The 24,032-nt window shown below is 44.6% G+C and overlaps 1 protein-coding gene across 3 annotated transcripts in view; it reads left to right on the forward strand.

Annotated features, from left to right (window-relative positions):
* The window catches only part of SLC41A1 (solute carrier family 41 member 1), a 45,078-nt gene extending 22,217 nt beyond the window's left edge, over positions 1-22,861 (forward strand). For all 3 annotated transcript variants that reach the window (XM_081916402.1, XM_081916403.1, XM_081916404.1), the window contains exons 4-11: positions 13,379-13,450; positions 13,925-14,069; positions 14,166-14,312; positions 15,670-15,817; positions 16,301-16,380; positions 16,748-16,882; positions 18,429-18,577; positions 22,599-22,861. In XM_081916402.1, the coding sequence (XP_081772528.1) occupies positions 13,379-13,450; positions 13,925-14,069; positions 14,166-14,312; positions 15,670-15,817; positions 16,301-16,380; positions 16,748-16,882; positions 18,429-18,577; positions 22,599-22,784 (1,062 nt within the window). In that variant the 3' untranslated portion in view covers positions 22,785-22,861. The remainder of the gene's footprint in view (positions 1-13,378; positions 13,451-13,924; positions 14,070-14,165; positions 14,313-15,669; positions 15,818-16,300; positions 16,381-16,747; positions 16,883-18,428; positions 18,578-22,598) is intronic.
* Positions 22,862-24,032: the final 1,171 nt, after the last annotated feature.

Below are 24,032 nucleotides of genomic sequence, written 5' to 3' on the forward strand. Positions count from 1 at the left end.
GGGAGAGGACATCCAGGTTGGGGACTGGGTGTGGTTAGCAGCCCACGCGATGCCGGCCAGGTCATTGGCCAAGAAGAAGTTAGGACACAGGCAGCTAGGGCCATATCAAGTTGAGGCTAAGATCAATCCGGTGGCTTTTCGTCTAGCCCTTCCGGAAGGTTCCAGGGTGCACCCGGTCTTTCATAGGTCGGTGCTCACTCCCTACAAAACCCCACACAGGTTTCAAGAGTCAGGAGCACCCCCAGAGCCACGTAGGAGGGCGCCTGAGAGGGGGGAATCGCCAAGACCAGAACCTCTTAACGAGGTCACAGAGATACTGGACTCGAGATGGGGGGAGGAGGGAGTTGAATATTTTCTCGCCAGGGAGGGCACACCAGCCGCTGCTAATAGTTGGGTGCCAGGCTACGAGTTAGACGAACCCCTTTTGAAAGAAGAGTTCCATGCACTTTTCCCACATAGACCCATGCCAGCTGAGTACTTTGATGACTGGCTTTTCACACCCACATTGTCAGATAGCACGTTCAGGGGTTTCTCTTCCCCCGAGGAAAGAACACCAGAATCAAGCCCGCCCAGGGGATCGTGCTCGGGGGTGGACACGGAAACCCCTTATTGGTGGGAGGAGCAGCCAGAGGAGGAATGGCGTAAGAGGTGGCTGATAGGTCCTTGGCGGGCAGCACCGGAGGAAGTAGCGATGGAAGCAGAGACTGAGAAGCATTTGGGGGAAGAACCCGACTTCGAATACACTTACACAGAACTGCCAGCAGAGAACATTGACGTAGACGACCTGTATCCTGAGCCTACCCCCGAAGAGCCGCAGTTTCCACAACCGGTCCCCGGCGAGCGGGAGGGGGGAAGGGGGGGCTTCGAGGGGGGGATGGATGTCAGGGTTTCTGGGAGAGAGGAGGAGATGACAGAGGAGACGGAGAGCGAGTGGGAGGAGGGGCAGAAGGATGAGGAAGAAGATGACGGAATTCTGAGGGAATCCACGAGTCTGAGCAGCGAGTCAGAGGATTCTCAAAAGGGGGTTACCTTAATCAAGCAAAGGGGAGGAGAAGGGAGAAGCGGAGAGGAGCCCAGTGGAAGACAGAGGAAGCAAGAGACGTCTCAGCCGGAACGGAGTAAAGGGGGTGGAGTCGTCAGCCTCTCGGAGGGAGCAGGATTAGGAGAGAACAGAGAGAGGGGGTTGGAGCAGGGTGTTCAGCCGGAAAGGGTGGAGAGCAGAGCAGGGGGTGGTGTAGCGGTCGAAAGAAAGGTCAGCAGCAACGTACGCGCGCCAAGTTCAAACGTAGAGGCGCGCGGAAGTGGAGAGAGCTCAGGGGAGGAGCCCGGCCCTAAAGCCAGAAAGAGGGGGGAAGAGGCGGCAGAGGATTCAGCCTCAGGCGAGTCACGGAGAGAGGGAACCCAGGGGGGCAGGAAGACCCTGCGGAAAAGAAAGGAGAGGAAGAGGTGGTCTAGAGCCAGGCTATTAAGTTGGTGCGGAAGAGGGGAGGAGTCAGAGGGGACTTCAGCGGTCTAACGTGGCAGACGTACGGCCACAATGCTGAACTGTATGAGAAGCAGAAATCTTCAATAAACTTTTCCTGTAAATAAGCTGCAACGGAGTGAGGTCTCTTGTGAGCTGGGACCAGACCTGGGTGGCCGTGACAATTGGTATCTCAAATTGTACAGCCTAAGTGTTCAGAAATAGTGGCCTTCTCTAAAATATTCCTTTTAAGCTTCTGACACCAACTGAAGACCTAGTAGATATTTACCCAGGCTTTTGGCAAGTGCCAGTGTTGATGTTTGTCTTTAGTTCTGGTTGTAAATTATTTGCCTTGTTTTTATGTATTTGAAACTGTTTTAGTTGTAACCCCACTCTGGAACGTAATTGTAAGGGGCGAAAATAAGTAAGTTTTAAGTAAAAAAAAATTTTTTTAAAATCCTCTTACTATGCTTGAACTGGGGTGCTTAAATGTCACAGTTTGTTGTGGATTCAGGGTGCTGCTCATGTTACAAGTTTTGCACAACATCCATACAATGCCATCCTCATCAGAATGTCATCCTTTGTTTTCTCATTTAATCTATTTTTACAGTTTCTGTGAAAACAACAATGCAGACATGGTAAATTGGGATTAAATTGGGAGTATTTTGATAAGGGAGATGTTGTGGGAATATTGTGGGGAAAATATTGCATGCATGAACACCGCCAAGTCCACAATAATTGTCATATTGAAGCACTCTTGATCTTGGAGTCACTGAAATCCTACTCATTTTTCTGATTGATATCAAAATCCATTGGCAGACATGTTTTCTCTGTACTGAAGTAAAAGACAGAAATAAAAGATGTAAATAGATTTCTGTCTGCTTCTTTCCCCTCCCTGGGGACACCAAAGGGGAGAGAGGAGCAGTTGGTGTGTTTTCCTCACAGCCTGAGGAAAATCGCCGGAACGGACCTCGCGTATGTTTTATCCTGCCGGGAGTCGCCGGAGGGAGGTCTAAGGAATTCAGCCGGTGCCTGAACAGATAGGCACATACCTCAAGACGGGCTAGAATTCCAACAGTGGTAGCAGACGCCGGTTGCTGTTTTCATCGACCTCTGCATCAAGGAGTGGCCTCCATGGAAGCCTGAGGTGAGAAAGCTGATTCTCTGCAGCCAGAAGCTGACCAGAAGAATCTGAAAGCCAAGCAACGGAGCCCAGGTATGAGTTTTTCGGGCTTAGAAGAGTGAATGCAGATTGAGTTATTCTCTGCTTCACGGGGAGCAGCGTTTGGGTAAAACAGCTCCAGTCAAAAGAGAAACCGCATTCCAAACATTCCTGTGGTTTCCTGTTCAAGGAAAAGGAATGCTGTTGCTTAGCAACGAAGGCCATGCCTCAGAGAGGAGAAGTGAAAGTGAAAATGGAATGTTTTGACTACAGAGTCTGAGGAGCTCTTGGAAAATTCCAACGCAGCCAGCGTTGAGAGCTGCCAGGTGGCACAGAGTGTAAACAAGCCAGCTATTGGATTTTAGAGGCTTGTGTTTGAGAGTCAATGCAAGGACTCAAAATGGATGCAAGGACTCAAAATGGATGCAAAGAAGGGAGCTTTGCCTTCTCCGCCCCTTCTGACCAGTGACAATTATGCATCTTGGTCTATCAAGATGAAGGCCCTGCTGCAGAATCAGAGACTGTTTGGGGTGATTGAAAACCCCATTCCAGCAGCACCAACGCGTGCTTGGGAGTCACAGGATGTGAAGGCCAGAACTGCTATAATTCTGTGCGTGTCAGATTCGGAGCTGATCCACATACAAGATTTAGGCCACGCGAGAGATGTTTGGGACACGCTGAGAAGGACACATCAGAGAGATGCAGGTTCTTCAGCATTGCTGTATTTTGAGAAGCTGACCAACCTGAGGCTTGCGCCTGATGGAGATGTTCAAGCGCACCTGACGGAAATGAAATTTCTGCGTCAACAGATGGTGGAACGCAATTTCCGTCTGCAGGAGGAAGTGTTTTGCTTCATGGTGATCAACAGCCTGAATCGGACTTACAAAACAGTTGCCAGTCAGCTGGGGTCTCTCCCAGCAGCGGATCTCACTTCGGAGAGGGTCTTTGCCATCGTGCTGAATGAACATGACAGACTTGCCGCCCTGGAAGTGAAGGACAAGGAGAGCAAAGAACGGAGTTCTAACGCCCCTACTGCTGTTGCTACTGGAGGAGACGCTGTAGCTTTAAACGTTGTCCGATGCTACAATTGTGACCAGACTGGGCATCTTCAGCGCTACTGTAAGAAGCCACGTCAGAACAGAGGAGCCAAGGGAAGCTCCACAAAGTCTGAGGCGTCAGACAAAGGTCACACCAAGCCAAAGGCAAAGACTGCAAAGGCTTTGATGTCGCTAAAAGCCACACCAGAGGTGGGAAACTTCTTTATCCTAGACACCGGATGTACGCAAAATATGTGTCGACACAGAGGACTATTTTCTACGTTTGAGAAGCAAAGCTTCGCGGTGCAACTAGCCAACGGTCAAGAGCTGGAAGCCACCGGGATTGGAACTGTGTATCTTAAAAGTCTGAACTTGACTATAAGCAATGTTTACTTGGTTCCAGAGTTGAAGTTTAATCTGCTCAGCGTTTCGCAGATTGCCAAGAAGGGACTAAAACTGTCCTATGATGATCAGAACTGCGAGATCTACAAAGATGGAGAGTTGTATCTTTCTGCCAAAGAGAAAGATGGACTGTATTTGTTGACTTTTGATCAAAGTGATTACATGGAATGTAATTCTTGTGATTCTAACATGATCTGTTTTACAGGTGTAGCCAAGAAGAACACCAAGCAGGTGACCTCGAGGGTCGACAAGGCATTTCAGCGGGTGTATGCTGATGTGATTGGTCCTTTAGCACCATCTAGAGGCAATGCAAAGTATTACCTAATATGTGTTGATTCTTTTACAGGTTTTGTCTGGATTTATCTTTTGGAAAGACCGAAAGAAGCCTTAGAAAGGTTTAAAGAGTTTTGTGACAAGGTTAAAAATATGCATGATGCTGACATAGATTGTCTTTGCACAGATGAGAAGCCAATTTTTCTTTTACAGGAGTTCCAGAGGTTCCTGAAGAAGAAAGGGATTAGACACAAAACTGCTAGTTCCGAAGAAGCTTGGAACAAATGTGTTTGTGTTAGGGTGAACAAAGAATTGCAAAAGGGAATGGAAGCGCAATTGCTAAGTTCACATCTGCCACATGAGTACTGGGCTGAGTCGCTAATGTCATTCTGTTACATGTGGTTGAGAAAGTTTTCAAAGAGTTGGGAAGTTCTCCTTTTGAGAAACTGTTCCACAGAAAACCTTCTGTTGCCCATTTCAAGGTTTTTGGGTCTCATGTGAGGACAGAAGCTCCAGGTGGGGTAAAGAATGCCAGAGGCATTTTTGTGGGTTATGAAAAGGGTCTCTACAGAGTAATTTTGTCTGAATCTGGTCAGGTGATTCTCACAAAATTTCTAGAGAGTGCTCCTGAACAGGAGAGAGTGATTGTTCACACATTTCCCACAGGTGATGATGATTCTGATGATGATGATGAGTTTGATCTTATTGAGTTCAGTACTACTGATGATGACAGCGATAGCTCAGACAGCTCAGTTGTCACAGTCATTGAGAGGAAATCTCACATAATGACTAGACCCTCAGAAGAGGAGGATGAACCCCACTGATTAAGCTTAGTACTGGTTCTCCAGAGAGTTCAGAGGCTGAACCAGAAAGCAAAGGAGAGCAGCACCTCTTACGTAGGTCTGAGAGAGCAACGAAGGGTGTACCACCCAAGAGGTATTCACAAGAGTTTGCTAACTTAGCTGTTGCTGTTGTAAACGACCAAGGTCAAATTGAAGCTGTGTCTGAGTCAGAGACAAAGGCACAACAGAGAGTTGCTAACCAAGGTAATGCAGATGCACTCATTCCTTGGAAGTCACACAACCAGAGAGGTACATTGGTAAAACCACTGGCGGGTAGTTCCAAGGGTGGAACTGAAACAACAAGGGAGTGTTATAAGTATAACAACTGTTTGTTTTCTTCTCTGGATGACGCTTTGCTCGCTGCACGCATTGATACTTTAGGGGGAGTATGTTATTCTAAAGCAGCAATGCGACAGCAAGCAAAGGCTATAGCAGCCAAGTCTGCTGCTTGTGGCTGGAAAGCCAAACAGGAAGTTTGTGACTGTTGCCATGGGAACAAAGGGGCAGTCCATTCTGTACTGAGCACCGGATGTTAGCTCAGTGGGTTTGTCATATGACCTGTACAGGATGTACATGGGTGGAGTTTATTCTAACTGCTGATGAGTGCAGACATGTTTTCTCTGTACTGAAGTAAAAGACAGAAATAAAAGATGTAAATAGATTTCTGTCTGCTTCTTTCCCCTCCCTGGGGACACCAAAGGGGAGAGAGGAGCAGTTGGTGTGTTTTCCTCACAGCCTGAGGAAAATCGCCGGAACGGACCTCGCGTATGTTTTATCCTGCCGGGAGTCGCCGGAGGGAGGTCTAAGGAATTCAGCCGGTGCCTGAACAGATAGGCACATACCTCAAGACGGGCCAGAATTCCAACAATCACATCTCAGGCAAAGAGGCCCAAATAGTTGTTGACTCCGTGTTTGATATTTCTTTGACTTGCTGGGCCCTCCGCCTCATGGAAGTACATAAACCATGTTTATGGAAGAGAATCTTACTCGGCTACAAGTGATCCAAGAAGAAGAAGAAGAAGAAGAAGAAGAAGAAGAAGAAGAAGAAGAAGAAGAAGAAGAAGAAGAAGGAAGAAGGAAGAAGGAAGTACAGAAGCAATTATTTCAGTACAAAAAGCAGCCACTGTCCTTGGCGTAATATTTCAATATATCTGCTTCATTAGTACAATAAGGATGCATCCTCAGCGTAAACATCCTGCTCCTGGCCTTCATGATGCAAAGGAACACAAAAGCTAGTCTGATTTGCACGGAAATGTTGCCAAAAACCTAACCTTTGGGAATAGATTCTGGGGGCGAGAAGCTGCATTGCTGGGTGTGTGTCTTGGTTTGTGGATTAAATCAGTTTTCTTATATTCAGATACCCATGAAAATTCCTTTGTTGAACAAGCATGCTTGAAATATAGGCTAGGGAGATACCAAGAGGGGAAACAATGAGTTCCTGTATCCGTGTAACTCACGGTGGGGTCCTTGCAGCAGGAGAGCATGTGTTGAGAGGGATTTGTACTGGAGAACTGGCAGGAGTGAAACACTCTTTCCCTGCGCACCTGCTTATTCTCTCCCCCACCATCCCTCCCACCAGCAGTTTCCCCTATTAGCAAATACAGGTGTGGAACCAAACACTTGCCCTGCTAGTCCAGTTTGGCTCTTGGAAAAGAAGCCTGTAACTGAGGATACAATGCCTAAAATGATGTGGGTTCTGCAGTATTTGCTTGAATCTCCATGTCTCCATGCTATTGGAGATCCAAGTGGTAGCATACCCCCATGTAATGTGGAGAGAAGTACAAGAGAGTTGTGAGAGGTTAGGGCAATGCTTTGTGAGCCTGACTTAACCATCTGGCCCATTTCTGCCACCATTTCTGTTGGCTATTGGAACATCAAAACATTGATGCAGAATTTGCTTAGCCTACAGTCTTTCTGTATATTTTCGCCAGCTAAAACAGTTAAGTTGCATACTGACATTCTGTCCCCGTTCGATGATTTTGAGTGATGCCCGACGTCTGCTTGGCACTTCTCCACCCGGTTCTTCATGAAAGGAGGCAAGCTGATTGTTCCCACTGTACAGAAAGGGCAAAAAGAGCCAAAGGCATACTTTGTCCAGAGTTGGAATGGATCCCATATCTTGGCATAGGCATGCTGTCCATTTGTCAGTGGGAGGTGTTCTTCCCCCCACACCCCAAAGAATGTGCGCAGGACAAAAGGCTTTTTCATCCTAGCTGCGTTGCTGCATGGAGACTCCTTGAAACAATGCTTGTTGCACTCTGGTGCTTGGACACCTTCATGGTGCAAGCTCAGCATTGGACAGGCTGCCATTTGCTTCATTCCCTTGCCAATGCTGAAGTAGGCAGCAAGACCACAAAGTGAGAGTGCTTACCATAATGGTATCCTGCCCTGCCAATATGGAAGAGGCATGAGTCTGCTGCACCACGAGTTATGCCAGGCACCTTGTGCAAGCATCCTCCTCTGTTTCTTGGCTTTTCCTAATCAATCTTGGATGGACTGATTTCAACTTGCACCAAGCACCTACCTCTTGATCAGCTGGATGGTGGAACAAACTCCTTTTCAGCCTTTTCTGCACAGCTGTAAGGAACAATGCAGAGACCAATGCCTGCTATTGCTTCCCTGAGTTACCTGGTCCCTGCTCCATTCATTCTTGTATAAGCTGCTTTAAAGGCTTGGTCAGATTGTCCTGTGGACATTGAAATCCCTGAAACCTTGGGCATAGTTGCATGCTGCTTTAATGGTGTCACTTGAAGTGACATAAGTGTGTTTAAAGAATTGCAACCAAATGCAGGGGGCTTGATCCACACTGGGACCACAATTTGTGGAGAGAGGAGGCTTAACACTGGCCTATTACTGCCCGCCCCCCGACATAATGGTAATAGCAAAGCAATGGAAGTATTATTATTTTACTATTCTAATTTGCTGCACAGGTCACCCCACTGTGCTACTGATGCTCCTACTAACTACTGTAGTGGTTTTTTGGGGGGTCAAGGTGAGAGATGGAAGAAAGAAACTTCCCTCTCCCTATTCACACTGATCCTGATCTTCCTTGGGGGGCCCTGTGCTGGTTTTTAATTTAAAACAATGGCACTTAGAACATTGCAATTATAGCAACATGTAGTTCGACCCCTATCTGTCTTCCAGTGATGGAGAGAACTGCCATATAGCTGGGGCAAGAGTAGAGGTTTTGCCTTCAGTGTGTAGCTCTCCTTTGTTTTGCCTTCAGTGTGTAGCTCTGTTGATTTTCTACGGGTGCCTTGGAATATCTCCTTAATGCCATATTCCAGATGTGAAGTAAGGCTGCATAACCTATCGCCTCATGAGGCTGAAGGCATTCCAATCACTCACCTGGGGACCATTCTCAAAATCTGAGGGTGTGAGGGAACAAAGGAACTTGACAGAAAGTACATTTCCCAGAATAATGCAGTAAGTAAACAGCTGCTGGAAAGTGATTATTCTACGGCCTTCATCCTGCCGTCACCGCCTTCCTCGGTCTCCCCACCCACCCTGAAAAAGTATCTGAATTGGTTACCCTGAATCCTCCACAAATGCAGGTTTGGGCTTGAGTTTGATACATCTCCCATAAACTCGCCAACACTCTCTGTCATGACCTTGACTTGGGCACTATTTCCTTTCTCTAAATAGTTCTTGCTCTGAGCTGTGCTTCCTAGGACTTGAGCCGCAGTCATAGCACTTAAGCTTCTGCCACATTCCAGCAGAGCTTAGTGGCACTGGCAGCAAGAGAGTCCTGGCAGGGAAATGAGACTCCCTCTTGCTGGGTAGAAAGCTTTTTACTGTTTCCCACCCTCCTCTTGTCACTCTGGCAAGTCCTTGGATGTAGGGAGCAGAGTTGCTTAATAGCATCTGCTGCCGGTCAGGTGGTATGGAGAACCTCAACGTTCCTGGGGCAAAGCATAGTATTGGGGCCCTTCTCCTGCACACACTTTGAATGCTATCAGTAGATGACATAGTATATTTAACAGCATAATATTGACATAATGCATTCTGTGGCTTAGTCTGCAGTTTGACTGTGAATGCCAGTTCACTAAGTAGACAAAGCTTGCTGTGAGTGGAGTTTACGCGTCTCCTTCACATTCATAGCTGCTGTTTGTCCTAGTTTGACATTACTCCTTTCCAGCTTACCTTCATTGAGTTTTGGAAATAGAATTATAACATTGGAAGGGACCCCAAGGGCAATCTTTTCCAATCCTCTTCAATGCGGGAATCACAGCTAAAGAATCCTGACAGATGGCCAGCCAACCTCTGTTTAAAAACCTCCAGTGAAGGGGAGCCCTCCACCTTTGAGGTTGGTCTGTTCCACTCTCAAGCAGTTCTTACTGTCAGAGAGTTCTTCCTTATGTTTGGTTGGAATTTCCTACCTTGTAATTTGAATCCAATCGTTTGGGTCCGACCCTCTGGATCAGCAGAAAACGAGCTTGCTCCATCTTTTTTATGTCTGCAACCCCTCTCAGTCTCCTCTTCTCCAGTCTAAACATGCCTAACTCTCTCATAAGGCTTCATTTCCAATAGGCTTCTTATTTGATTCTACAAAAGAACCATAAGAGGAGCTTACTGTGACAGGTCAATGGCCCCTCTAGCCCTCCATCCTATTATCACAGTGGCCAATGGGATGCCCATGGGAAACCAGCAAGCGGCTCCTCTATGCAAAGATGCAAAGAGGTGGGGGAACGGTCTTTCATATGTGGTGGACTAGTAAAAGGGTAAAAGAGTATTGAGAAATGATCCATAATAAATTGGGGGGGGGATGTTTAAAAGTACGGTACTTCCCCCAACCCCCCCCCCAAGTCCTTTCTGTTGGGGATAATACAGACTGAAATTCCTAGGTATCAAAAAATGGTTATTTATGTGTGCTACTACTGCAGCCCATGTTTTGTTAGCCCAAAAATGGAAAACAAATGAGGTCCCAACCAAAAAAGAATGCTTAAGCTGACAGAATATGCACAATTTGCACACTTAACATATAGAAAAAGAGAACAAGAAGAACGTTTAAAGTTTAAAGTTTACATTTAAAGAAGATTGGAAAACGTTTATTTAATATATGGGAAATTATTGTGTACAGCTGAAAACGCTGGCAGCATTAAGATAAATTCAACAGTGCAAATAAGTTTTGATGGATGCAATAACGGAATACTGAATGGTATAGTTTTTGTAAAATATGCAGGGATTTATGATATGTAAAATAAAGAGAAGAAGGGAAGTCATTGATATCTTAAGGATGTAAAATGAGTATTCTAAATTATAAAACAGAAAATTTAATAAAAATTAGAGAGAGAGAGAGATGAAATCAGCATGCAGGAAGCCTGTGTATATTGATAGATGGTGGGAAAGCCAGTGACATTGTTGTGTGTTCCAGTCAACATCTGGATATGGCTTTTCCTCATGCTGAAAACCTGGCATGTGTAGCAGCCCAAGAACATCTATGTGAAGAGGAGCTGGTGCTTGCACAGAGATCCCTGGATGCCACTTTGCAAACCATTCTCTTAGCAGAATTGCATTGATGGGGATGAGATGCAAACCTTTCTAAAACAAGGATGCAGGACAGTGCTAGAGGGAGAAAACAGCTCCGCTTCAGTACTTGTTGGGCTATTTGTTAAAGATAAACTTTTCTTTCTGGAAGGCTGCAGTTGAGTTCATATGTGTTGAAGTCGCATGGACTCCTTTCTCAAGGAAAAGGATCCACGGGGGGCCCACCTGCAGTGGGAAGAAATCAGGAGAGGCTTCTTGAAGGAGGTCTTCCGGGGGCTTGGTCATTAGGCTTGCTGTGTGGGAAGGAAGCTTAGTACAGCTTCTCATTAGCTGCGCATTAAGACTCCCAAAATAGGGGGGGGGGGTTGCCCTTTAATATTTTTTTCCTCTCTCTCCTGCACAGGGGATTAAAAATTTGTGTTTGCCCTACAGCCAGGTTACGCTGATACCCTAACCTAATTGCACGAGAACAAGGAGTCTCTGGGCCAAATTCACAACAAAAGTAGCAGCAATTTTAGCACTGCATGACTTGGATCCCACTCTTCTTGGTGGAATGTGTCTCATTTAGGGCTGCTTTAAGCCTCTTTTGTTTGCTGGACATTCCATTGCTGACGGCAGTTTTTCTTTCTGCGTGTGCTGGTGAAAAGGGGCTTGAAGGGAAAATAAGACCACACAATTTATGGACCGAATGTAAGGTTGTGGAAATGGCAAGCAATGATTTCCACAACAGTGATGAGCCTTTGACCAGCTGCCAGAAGTAGTTAGTGCTGCTGGCCACATTCTTAATTTCCTAGTTCGTGTGTTACACTTTTCTCACCACAAATATTTATTTATTTAGAGCAGTGGGACCCCACTCTTCAGCCAAAAGGCTTCCAGCGCAGCTTACATGGAATCAAAACGAGACACTCCCTACCCGCAGGCTTACATTCAAATAACACACAAACAACACACAAGGGGAAAGGGAGAAGGAGGGAAGAGGAAAATAATACTCTAAGCTCATGCACCTATTTCTAGACAGTTGTTCCTATATTGACTAGCTAGCACAGTTCAGAGCCAGGAGGTGCGTGATGGAGCTAAGTCTTCAGCAAAATGGATGCAATGAACCCTGATTCCTATCTTTCCTACTGAGGCAGCCTGAGAAAATGGCTGCCCCCAGGTGACAGCAGAGAGAGAGGAGGCCTGGTGGAGCTGGCCTGTCACAGCTGAGCCGGTGACATATGGTCACCCTAGTGGCACATTACAGATTCCTCTCAGTGGTTTATGGCTTCGGTGGTGCAATAAGGAGTTATGCAGCAGTATCTCCTGGGCTACTCAGTAATTGTCTCAAAGGATAATTGATCTAAAACCTAGCCCAGACTGGGAAAGCAGCCAAGATGGTTTCTAGCCTCATCAGAACCCTCAGCCTTTGTAGCTGCAGTCAGTCAGGCCTGCAAGGCAGGGAGCAGGTCTTCCAAGACTCAAAACCATGGTGGTGCCTGAGGTACAGATTTGACACAATTTATTTTACGAGTGACCCCTTCCAACGGAGTAAGGACTTTCACAGTTTAAGCAGGCTGTGGAGTAGGTAGAGTGTTTGTACTCTGGATAAGCTTTATTCATTCTCTGAAGTTACTTCTTGGGTATCTGCCAGTGGTGTGTTTCTTCTCTGAGTCCAATTGACATGAGCGTTTAATTCCATTACTTGAGCCCACAGGGACCCTTTCAGTTTTCAAGATTCCAATAAATGAAATTAAGTGTAAGTCGAAGGGGTCTAGGTCCTGGGACCCCCCAAAATAATGAAAAGTTGCACAATATACCGTATATTTACAGTAACTGTTAGCCAGCTCTTTTAAGGCATTATGTATCTAAGGCTACCGAGGATTTCAGATCCATGGCTCTGCTGTGTTAACTTGGCTCTTTTTAAGTCTCTTGTGACTTGGTGAAAAGCATGTTTCTACTCCTCGTGATAACTGATGTTGTGAGCAGTAATGGAAATCATTCTTGGACAGAGCCATGGGGGTGGGGGTTCTGCGTCTTAAACAGCAAGTGCTTCTTTGCTTGTACCACTTCACATTATCTTCCCTTCCTTATCTTCAGTTGGAATAAAAGGCAACTGGTTTTTTTCTGAGCAAAGAATTGGAGTTTTCCCTGGTACAGTTTGCCTATTGCACTGCCATGCATAACTCCATAAAACATCAATATGCTGTGGAAGTTCACTTCCAGTTCTTCTAACCTTGAGTTGGACCTTTTTGCTGAACCTGAGTAACACAGCTTATATTTGGCTGTGGGACCAGGGCAACTAAACTTATATATAGTTATATATGCAAGGTATATGAATGAATGTAATAATAATACAGTCATACTTTGGGTTACAGCCGCTTCAGGTTGCGTTTTTTTGGATTGCCGACCGGCGAAACCCAGAAGTACCAGAACAGGTTACTTCCAGGTTTTGGCGGTCGCACATGCACAGAAGTGCTAAATTGCGCTTTGTGCATGTGCAGAAGCGCCAAATTGCATCCCGCATGGATCACGTTCGCAACCCGAGCATCCACTGTAACTGCTTCAACGGATCCACATGCCAAAATGTTGCCAAAGCCTAGACTTATAATACCAGCTCCCTACACATTAAAATCTGTGGTTTAGCTGTAAGCATCCTTTGAAAACCAGTTCAGAATGCATTGGTCCATTTTCTTTATGTTGAAATATAATGTTTAATCTCTGTTTTATCTTGCAGGCTAATATTGGGCAAATGGACACTCCCAAAGAGCTTTGGAAGATGATAACAGGGAACATGGCTCTGATTCAGGTGAATTTTGGGCAAGAGTATGATGTCTTTAAATATGAAGGGCAGCTTATAAGGAGACTAAAGTCCCAACTGTCAGTTTCTGCACAATTTCTGAATGCATCCATCATGTGATCACCAGCTCTAAAGAATGAGCAGCATAGTGCCAGACACCCCTGCTATCAAATTTGTTTGCAATATTTAGAGTCTGTGTGCAAAAAGAATGTCTCTCCATGCCCCACCCCCACCTTCTGCCACAGCCTGGAAGAGGATGTGCATCCTTTGTGTTTGACCCAACAAATAGGAAGCCTGTGTCTTCAGAGCAAAGGGGCTGGCTTGGCTGGCTCCAGCAACAGTGAGAATGCAGTGTTGGTCAGGACACGCAGTAACCTCTATGACTGCTGTTAAATTGCAGTATCTTCCTGAATGTTTCTGCACAAATGGGAATAGGAGCTTCAAGTTCTTTTTCTCTGACTAATGCCTGACTTCATCTTCTAGGTTCAAGCAACAGTGGTTGGCTTTCTGGCTTCAATTGCTGCAGTGATATTTGGCTGGATCCCAGATGGGCACTTCAGCATTGGCCATGCCATTCTCCTCTGTGCCAGTAGTGTGGCCACAGCCTTCATAGCCTCCCTTGTGCTGGGTAAGGAGCAAATGCTATATAAGGAGGGAAGAAGAGGGGCTCTGCCTGCAGTACCTTTGCAGCAAGACTGAAACATTTCCTTTCTCTGGTGTCTAGGCATGATCATGATTGGCGTAATCATTGGCTCCAGAAAGATGGGCATCAACCCTGATAATGTGGCTACGCCCATAGCTGCCAGTCTCGGTGACCTCATCACACTTGCCCTGCTCTCTGGAATCAGCTGGGGTCTCTACATCGAACTAGGTAAGCTGAAGGCAACTGCATGACTGTGTTCTGTATGAATCATTCTGTTCATTCCCTGTAAAATTCCCAAGCCTATTCCCAGCAGTCTCATTTATAAGGTGAATTCACATTTGTACTGGTGTCTGGTGCACACATGATGCTGGCACCCAGCTTGCAAATTAGAAGCTGATCTCAGATGTGTGCTCCCTCTCCTCTGTCCTCATTCCCATCCCACTTCTCCTGTTACATGTGCACTCACGCTAACCATGATTAGTGCCAACCAGGTTCCCTCGTAACCATGGTTTCGACTTTTTTGCCTTTCCAGGGAAGCCATTGTTTTACAATGGTGCACTTGTAACTTTAAACCATGAGTAGTTCTGACAATGGAATGGAGAGGGGAGGGGAGGTTGCTGATTCCCTGTTCCCAAATCATGTTTTACAGTGAGCCGTCTTTACATCTGCTCAAACATCTGTAGTTTATTACTGCAGAGATTATTGAGAAAAAAAGTTCTTCTGTCCTGTTTTTGAATGGCTGTTTTGGTGGGGATTCAACTACCGGTACATTCCTCTGCTTTGCTTGTATATTAAGAAGAATAGTAACAGCTGCCGCAGATGTCTGTGCATATGGGAGATGGTACTACTTGAAAAGTATCCAAGTATTTTTGACCTGGAGGACAGATGATAATATACTACTCCAGAAATATCTAAACTGCCTATTTCAAGGCAGTTTCAAAGGGAGAGGGTGCATTACTGCTGAATCTCCCACTAGCAGGCTCCAGCGCCTAAGTCTAGCTCCACCATCCCCTTTGTCCATGCCAGCTGGGAGTCGTAAGTGGGAAAGGCTGCTCTAACTGCATCCATGTGAAGATCTAATAAAGTATCACTGCAAATGCATTTTTTAGGTCAGAAGGTTTGGGTTGCTGTGCTACGGTTCTCCTTAGCAAGACCGTTATGCCCTCTACAGTGAAGGTTAGGACATATTGAACTCATGGGAAACTTGTGGCCCAAAGGCACTCTCTGCACCTAAACTGATACTGGTCCTGCAATGATCTCAGTCAGCCATGTGGACTGAGAGGTAACCCAACAGGGACTGTAGCATCCTGCCCATGTGTAGTGCAGGGAACAGTGCATTTGAACTTCTAAAATAAATATGAGTTGTTGTGACCTTAGAATACTACATTCATTGGAACGGTGTGTAGCGTCAGCAGATATCAAAGATTCCCTTTGGCCTTGTGTAGCATTTAAATCCTAAGCGGGGCAAAACAGGCTGCCTTCTTCAGTGAGTGAAACTGCAATATGGTGGTTGTCTTGCCACGAACTGCTGTCTTTCACCCTGCAATGGTGGTTCTTTGACCTCTGGTTTCTCTTTCCCACTCAGAGGAGAAAGCCTATGTGAATCCACTGGTGTGTGCTTTCTTTGTTGCCCTGCTGCCCCTTTGGATCATCATTGCCAAGAAGAATCCAGCAACCCGGGAGGTGCTGTACTCTGGCTGGGAACCAGTCATCATTGCCATGGCTATTAGCAGGTAAAGGGGCCGTTCTCTAGGAAGGATGTCTTGGCCTCAGACTCTGAGCCACGTGGTCTGTCTGCTGCTTAAGAAGCAGATAAAATTGTTGGGGGGAAGCAGGCATTTCTGTTCTATATTGGGTCGTCCCTTTAATTGGGCAAACTATTCAGAGTAAGACTGAGAGTGGCTCTTTTACCACATCATTTAGTCACATGAAACTAGTTTTGTGAAATCCATCTTTAAAATGGCCTGCTTTTGACTCTTTTCTTGGCCTCAGTGAAGACAGACCGCAAATGTCTGGATGTCAGTTGGTTCAAAAGCACTTTATACACTTCAAAGAAACCTTTCAAATAAAGTTTTTTAGGAATCGTAGTAATTCACTGAGTGATTTCATTGCATCATTGAAAACCAGAATGTTGCTAATTTGGCAGTAACTCTTTTGTGCAGATAGCTATTCTGCCCTGAATGTTTTCTTCATTTTCTTCCATTTTGTTGTTACAGTGTTGGAGGACTGATATTGGATAAAACTGTGTCAGATCCAAATTTTGCAGGGATGGCAGTCTTTACACCGGTTATAAATGGTGAGTTTCTTTTCACTTGCACCGATCGCACATTCACACATGTCCCAGGCCTTTCTACTACCAAATGCCTACTGGGAACAACTTCCATGATTTATTTAATCATGGATTGATTTGTTGTGTATTTTTAAAATGTAATTTAATGTTACTTGTTTCACCAACATTGGAAGGATTTGTATTCTGAAAGGTGGAATATAATTAGTAGTAAGAGATGGTTGTTGGTTTTTTAAGTGACATCTTAGGAAGGACAGCTACAAGTATGTGTAAAAAGGATTGGGGGATGTATTGAAGTGGTCCAGGAATTGGTTCTGGATTCTTTGGGGAAGCTATTTCAATGGTTCTCTCTCTTCCTTCTCCTCGTTCTTTCTAGGTGTTGGTGGCAATCTGGTGGCTGTCCAAGCCAGCCGCATCTCCACTTACCTCCACATGAGTGGGATGCCTGGAGAGAGTTCTGAGGTGGCCCCTCGAAAGTGTCCAAGTCCTTGCAGCACTTTCTTCAGTTCAGGTAGCCAATGTGTGTAGTGTACTGCCTCCACCTTTGAATATGTCCTTTTAAAGTCACAGCATCTCAAAAGCCAAGCTAAGATTGATTGCTTCATAGAGAGGAAGACCAACTGAAGATTTGTTGGTTGACTCTGACTTAAATATTCACCATTCTAACCCTGTAGGAAGTCCATCAATCTAAGCACATCTCCTCCTGTCTTGCTCCTGTATCCTAGAAAATTTTGGGAGTTCTGTGTAGCTAGTTCTAAACGCAATTTGGCCTTGTGTCTTTGGAAACCCTTGTTTTTCCATTTCCTTGTTCTCCATAACAAATCTTCATGTAAATTAAAAGCAATTTAGTTGTTTGTGGGTTTACAAACTGCATCTGTGGAACTATTTTGAAGCTCTTGCTAGTATTACAAAACGCTTGAGCCTGCAAATTTTCTAGCGGTACAATTCCTACCAGATTCTGTAGCGATGTTTTGCCTTCTTATAACATAAAGCTGGCTCTGGGTCAGTCCATACAGCTCTCCTTCAGTGAGACGGCCTAGGACAGGGAAGAGGAACCTGTGGCCCTCCAAATGTTGCTACAGCTACCATCGTTCTTGACCATTAGCCATGCTGTCTGCAGCTGATGGGACTTGCAGTCAGACAACTTCTGGAATGCCACACTTTCCCCATCCCTGGGGAATAAGTGCAGAATCTAGTGTCTCCTAAAGATTCTTTGGCGCCTTGGCTAGAAAAGTGTTCAGTGAAAACCATCACAGATGTAGAGAAAATCCTGGAAATTAATTGCAACTCGTTGCAAAGATGCACTAGAAATTTTTTTGGTGGGGCTTTATTCATATTCATTTGCTGAGGGTTCATTGATTCCTGTTGCTTGCTGTTACACACAGACTTTCTACAAGTCCTGACAAATGTGAACTAATTTCATATCCCGCTTGGTGACAAATAAGTCTCAATTATGTGACTGAATGGAACGTGCAAAATAAAAATACACTATCCTTATTTTCATATTTCAATTGCAGGAATTCAGATTGTTTATCATATAATTCTAATCATGTAACCTTGACACGGAACATAGATTTCTGTCTAATGGGTAGAACAAGTCAAGGCTGCTTCTCCTAATTAATTTGTGGGATAACCTAGCTTCTGTTGTCTAAGCTGTGGCAACATCTAAGTGAAATTATTGCAGTGCATTCTACGTGGGGCTGCCTTTGAAGATGGCTTGGAAACTGCAGCTGGTGCAGAGTTCAGCAGCTTGATTGCTGATTGGGACAAGACGATCTGAGCACATCACACCCAGCTAATTTGCTTCTGTGCCCAATTCAGTGTGCAGGTTTTGACCTATAAAGCCTCATGTGGTTCAGGACCACCTTTCCCCACGTGAACCAACCTGGACCTTGCTCTTTTATACATATTACTTGTATTTTTAGATTGTTTACACTTGATTTTAATGCTTATATTTCATAAGTCTCTTTGAGTTTGACTTTCTGAAATGAAGCAACTAATAAATATGATGGTGGTGATGCTAACTCCTCAGCTGCCTCTTTACCTCTGTTCTGTAGATGTGAATTCCCGGTCTGCCCGCGTGCTCTTCCTCCTGGTGGTTCCTGGCCATCTTGTTTTCCTCTACACCATCAGCTCCATGCAAGGTGGCCACACAACACTCACCTTGATCTTTATCATTTTCTACATGACTGCAGCACTTCTCCAGGTAAGCACTGGCTTCGGTTGCCTGACCTACCTTGTCAGTGGTGAGACTGGAATTTGATTAGAATGATGAACATGGATCTTTTATTGACCACCTACACATGGTTATGTGTAGGATGCTGACAGCATTTGGAGTTTAAGCGCATCAACAGAAGTTGACCTTGACACCGAATCACTGCTGGAAGAGCATACCTTATGCTGCATATAATCACACTGAGGCTCTGAGTTTAGGAAAATAAGAAAGCTACGTTTATTGCAGGAAACACATGCTTGATAGGAAAGTTCCTAATTCTAACTTAACTGAGTGTAGAATGCAGTGACCCATGCTTCCTCTTACGTCTCAGCGGGAGAGACACAAAAGATGTCTCCTCTTCCAAGCTCAGAATGAAGGAGGAAGAACGAGGTCAGCAACCCTTGGAGTTTATCTGTAGTTAACTTATAAAGAGATCTGAAGTAAGTTCTAGTGTAATTTAATGGAAGTTTCTCTAAGAAAAGGGAATACAGTCATACCTAAGAAGTCGAATGGAATCCATTCCGGAAGTCCGTTTGACTTCCGAAACATTCGGAAACCAAAGCACGGCTTCTGATTGGAAGCCGTGGAAGCCCTGTCGGACGTTTGGGTTCCAAAGAACGTTCGCAAACTGAAACACTCACCTCTGGGTTTGCGGCATTTGGGAGCCAAAACGTCTGCGTACCAAGGCATTTGGGATCCAAGGTACGACTGTATACAGAATTGCAGCCAATGCTCCTTTGGCATAATGAGACACATTTTACAGAATACAGTATTGTTTTCAAAGATACAGTTGAATATATTGTTACTACTTTTTAAAAATCAGTAGATTTTTGTTTGCTTAACAGAGCTGACATCTACCAATATGATTTCTCTCAATCATATGCAGCTTCCATGATGACTTGCATACCATACCACTGTTATGAACTTAAAACAGTTTTCCCCCTAACACTTAATGTTCTGGAAAATGTTGAACCTCTGATAACTAAATAGTGCCAGGCTCAATTTAAAATCCTTTTTGTAAAGCTGTATTTGGACATGCAATTCTTAAGCAATTCACAAGCTTTGATATGTCTAAGCAAGTCCCACTGAATTCTATGGACCTTACTTCCATGTAAGTATAAGAGTCCAACCTCTGTTCTTCTACTAATAAACATTTATAGTGAAATACTATCCAACATATACCATGTTATCCAGTTTGTTGTTCTGTCAAAGTATGCTATGTTTCTGCACATTATAAAACAAAAAGTTATTTGGTATTTTATGCCATGTATAAGCACAGTCATTATTTGCACGTGGGTTTTTTAAAAAACAAATGTTTATACTAACAATTCAGTCCTTTTTAGTTGTCATAATAAAGTTATGTCTAACTTACTAATTTGGATAATAGACTATTTGGTGAACCAATACAGTAGTACCTTGGTTCTCAAACTTAATTTGTTCTGGAAGTCCATTCCAAAACCAAAGCATTCCAAAACCAAAGCATACTTTCTCATAGAAAGTAATGCAAAACGGATCAATCTGTTCCAGACTTTTAAAAACAACCCCTAAAACAGCAATTTGCCATGAATTTTACTATCTAACGAGACCATTGATCCATAAAATGAAAGCAATAATCAATGTACTGTACTATAAAATAAATAAGACAGTATTGTGGATTATAAAAATTAAAATTACTTTTTTTTCTTACCTGCACTGGTGATAGTCATTGTTTGGGGGGCTTTTATCCATTTTCACAGTCACTCACTCACTCAATCAATCAATCAGTAGCTGAACTGGGTTCCACACAGTCACAAAAACAAATTAACTGAAAAAGCCTCAAAAACAAAAACGCAAAATAAATAGCAAAAACAAAAGTGCCAAACTTAATCTGTTCCGGAAGTCCATTTGACTTCCAAAATGTTCGAAAACCAAGGCACAGCTTCTGATTGGTGCAGGTACTCTGAAAACAATAGCCGACAGACGTTTGGCTTCCGAAAATCGTATGAAAACCAGAACACTTCCAGGTTTTCAGTGTTTGAGTACCAAGGCATTTGAGTACCAAGGTACCACTGTATAGGATAGGGATGGAGCAGTCAAATCTTTAGACAGGTTGGGGGGAGGCAGAATATTTTTTCTCTGGAAATATTTTTAAACAGGTTTCTAGCCTTCTGGGGACTTTCAAAGTGTCCATGGATGGCCTAAGGATTTTTTTTGCAGCCAAAAGTAGGTAAAATAGATTTCTGGAGTTACAGGTTAGGATGCTCAGTCTTGTGTGAGTGGAGAAAGATAAACTTTCTGTGCTTTTATTTTATTTTTAAGGGCAACAATTCTGAGGTACTGTACTTCAGGTCCTAATCACTTTAGATAACTGCACTGAGCATATATCCTCTAAGATTAGGCTAGATTTTGAGTAGCTTTTATCTGAAAGTAGTTTCTGACAGAGGAATTTACAACCCTTTCTCCTCCCACATAGACTCTTGTATGGCCACAGAAGGGTAGAAATTAGATTTCCTGCTGAGAAAAGGAGATGTGGGGCATGCCATTTCCTCCCTCCCTTATTCAAGACTTTATTTACCCAGTAGTAAGTTGTCAAGTCAGCCAGAATGAATGATGGAAGGGGGTGGGGACGAGGCTAGTGAAATGGATGCTGAGGGGTCTGATTACTCTCAGCTGTCCTTGTAGCGGATTTTGGCTTCCCATAATTCTTGGGCACAAACTGCAAAGCGCAGGAAGAAAGAGAGGCTGTGGCCAGGGAACTTTCTGCCGAAACTGACCACTTCCTTGACGCTTGTGGAAGTAGCTGCAGACTCTGAGTCATGTCAGCAGCTGAACAGAACCTCAGGGAAGTGACTTGCAGTTCTCCTGGGAAGAAAGGAAACATCCTGCCAGATGCAGCTCATGGACCCCCACTATGCTTGCAGGAGCTTGGAAAGTTTAGAAGGGAACTTTGGTGAACTTATCATTCCAGGAACACTGCATAGTACAGGTTGCTTTGTTTCCAAAGGTCTGGAGGGAGACCTTTGCATAAGATAGTATTTCTATGACTACTTTACAGCGATTTGCAGTAACGGTAATTTAAATGGCTTTCATTCACACCTCCACCAGGCTGAGGAGCACCAGCAAGCGAGGTGGGCAGTCAGTTGTTTCTCATGAGTAACCATGTTCAGAGCATCACTTGCCCTGCCATAGGTCCTGGGGCTGTAGAGAGAGGAGGCCAGATGTGAGAGCAGCCACAGTATTTCAGACTACAGAGTCTTCTCTCTTCCAGTCAGCTCACTGTCGTTGCTCGGCCTGCTATAGTGGTGCCATCAGGGCAGGACTTTGGGACAGAGGTCCTGGGCTCCATTCAGCAGAATGAACAGGAGGGTCCCAAATGCAGCAGGGCTGGCTGACCACATTTTGAGCCTTGAGGGCCAAATGTGGTCCTCCAAGTCTCTCCATCTGGCCCTTAGGAATCTCTCTAGGCTGCACAAGCTCACTAGCCCTGCTTTGCGACCTTCTCGAGGGCTTTTGCCTGACTGGAATGTGTCCTTCAACTCTGACCATGCCTCTTGCTTCCTTGGACTGAAGAACAGAGAGGGGGCTGTTTATGTAGAAACGCGCTGTACAACTGGGAAATCTGCTTTTGTTGCTCTGCCTCTGCCTGCTTTTCCCTCTGGCCCCATCCCCTGTTGGCCTGTGGTTCCTAGAAGGGAATGTGGCCCTGGGACTGGCAAAGATGTAGATGCTTAGCATCTGAAGAGGAAGGCCCTGTAAATCTACTGGGTGACTTTAGAATCAGAACTTAACTGCATTGCTAGAAGTGGGGAGTCTTTCCCAAAAGAGCTGTGTCCCCGTTAATCCACCACATTTGCGCAGGAGTGGCTGTTGTGCCCTTATTACTGAATTGGGGCTTGCATTATCATAAAATATTGGATAATGCTGTGTATACCAAGCTTGCTTTAGTGCTTCAGTTCAAGACCAAACATGCAATTCCAGTGGCCTTGCCTTGGCATCAGTGGCTAATGTGACGCATTGTGCTTCTGTCTTCTAGGTTCTCATTCTTCTCTACATTGCCGACTGGATGGTCCACTGGATGTGGGGCAGAGGCATGGACCCGGACAACTTTTCTATACCTTACCTGACAGCGCTGGGCGACTTGCTTGGGACAGGTCTGCTGGCCCTCAGCTTCCATATTCTCTGGCTCATTGGGGACCGAGACACAGACGTAGGGGACTGAAGCTACCCTTCCTCAGCATCTCCACTCCCCGGCTCTTTTCCTTCAGTGACATTCCCCACCCCCACCCCTTCTACAAAGCCTTGCTTGCCACCCACTGTGGCTTTAACTTTAACTCTTTGGGACTTTAACTTTGATACTGGATTCTCATTATTTTCAATGGGAATTTTATGTGGTTTATATTTCAAGCCAAGTTTGTACAGGAAAAAAAATGTTTTAGGAAGGATAAAAGAAGAAGAAAAATATGTAAAGACAATCACCAAGTGCAATTTCATAATGGTTAATATCTGAACTAAAGGATATTACAGAACAATTGATCAGATTTTTAAGAAATCCCACCTTCCCCAGTTTGCACCCACTCAAGACACTAAGTGTGAAGGGTCTGTGTGTTTGTGTATGTGTGTGTGTGTGTTTATGTTTGAGAGAGATGCAGTTCATATTTGCTTTGTTATTTAAACTAGGTATAAGAGTTATTTGCCTATTGTCACAACTGGATTCTGAATCGGATTCAGTGGTTTGGGTTCTGTGCATGCTTCCTTCAATCTGTCAACGCTAGTACTGCATCTGATTTGACCACAAACAAGGCCTTCATGGCTCAGAAAATTGACCACTTGCTATTAGTAGACTGCCCTATAACTCAGATTTGACTGTGTTGTATCCTACCCTAGGCTGGATGTTCTTTAAAGGATGTTGGGCTACTCGGAATAACAGAATGATTGGTGGGAATAGACCAAATTCATTCTCTGCTGAGGAGTCCACAAAAGCCTGACTCAAGAAGAGATGTTTATGGTGGACTTCCGCTATTTGATAGTATAGTCTTAAAAAAGTGATACAGCTAAGATCCACCTTGTTCCTGTTAGTTGCCACTTAGTGCCAGTTCCCTTGCAAAAACATGATCATCCATTTTTTAAAAAAGGCTGATACAAAGTACAGCTTATATTCAGCTGCCTATCGCTGTTAAGGAGAGTTGGATTTTCACTGCGTTATACAGAACCTGGATGCTTGCTCTCACCTAATGCCTTTTTAAACCTATTGCCTCTTCTATGCTGCTTCGTTTATGAATGGTCCATTTTGATCTGAAAAACTATGAACCAACTGGTTTCATATTCTCATTGTCTCCAAATTTTAAATTCCGGCGTTGAGATGAGTCATGGTGCTGCACTTTGACGTCAACTGTGGGTGCTTTGTGGCTCCTGAGTTCTCAACACAAGTTATCTGAGGGCATCTGCAACAGCACAGATGCTGAATATT

The sequence above is a fragment of the Podarcis melisellensis genome (genome assembly GCF_964234715.1).
Source record: "Podarcis melisellensis genome assembly, chromosome: 6".
NCBI classification, from domain to species: domain Eukaryota; kingdom Metazoa; phylum Chordata; class Lepidosauria; order Squamata; family Lacertidae; genus Podarcis; species Podarcis melisellensis.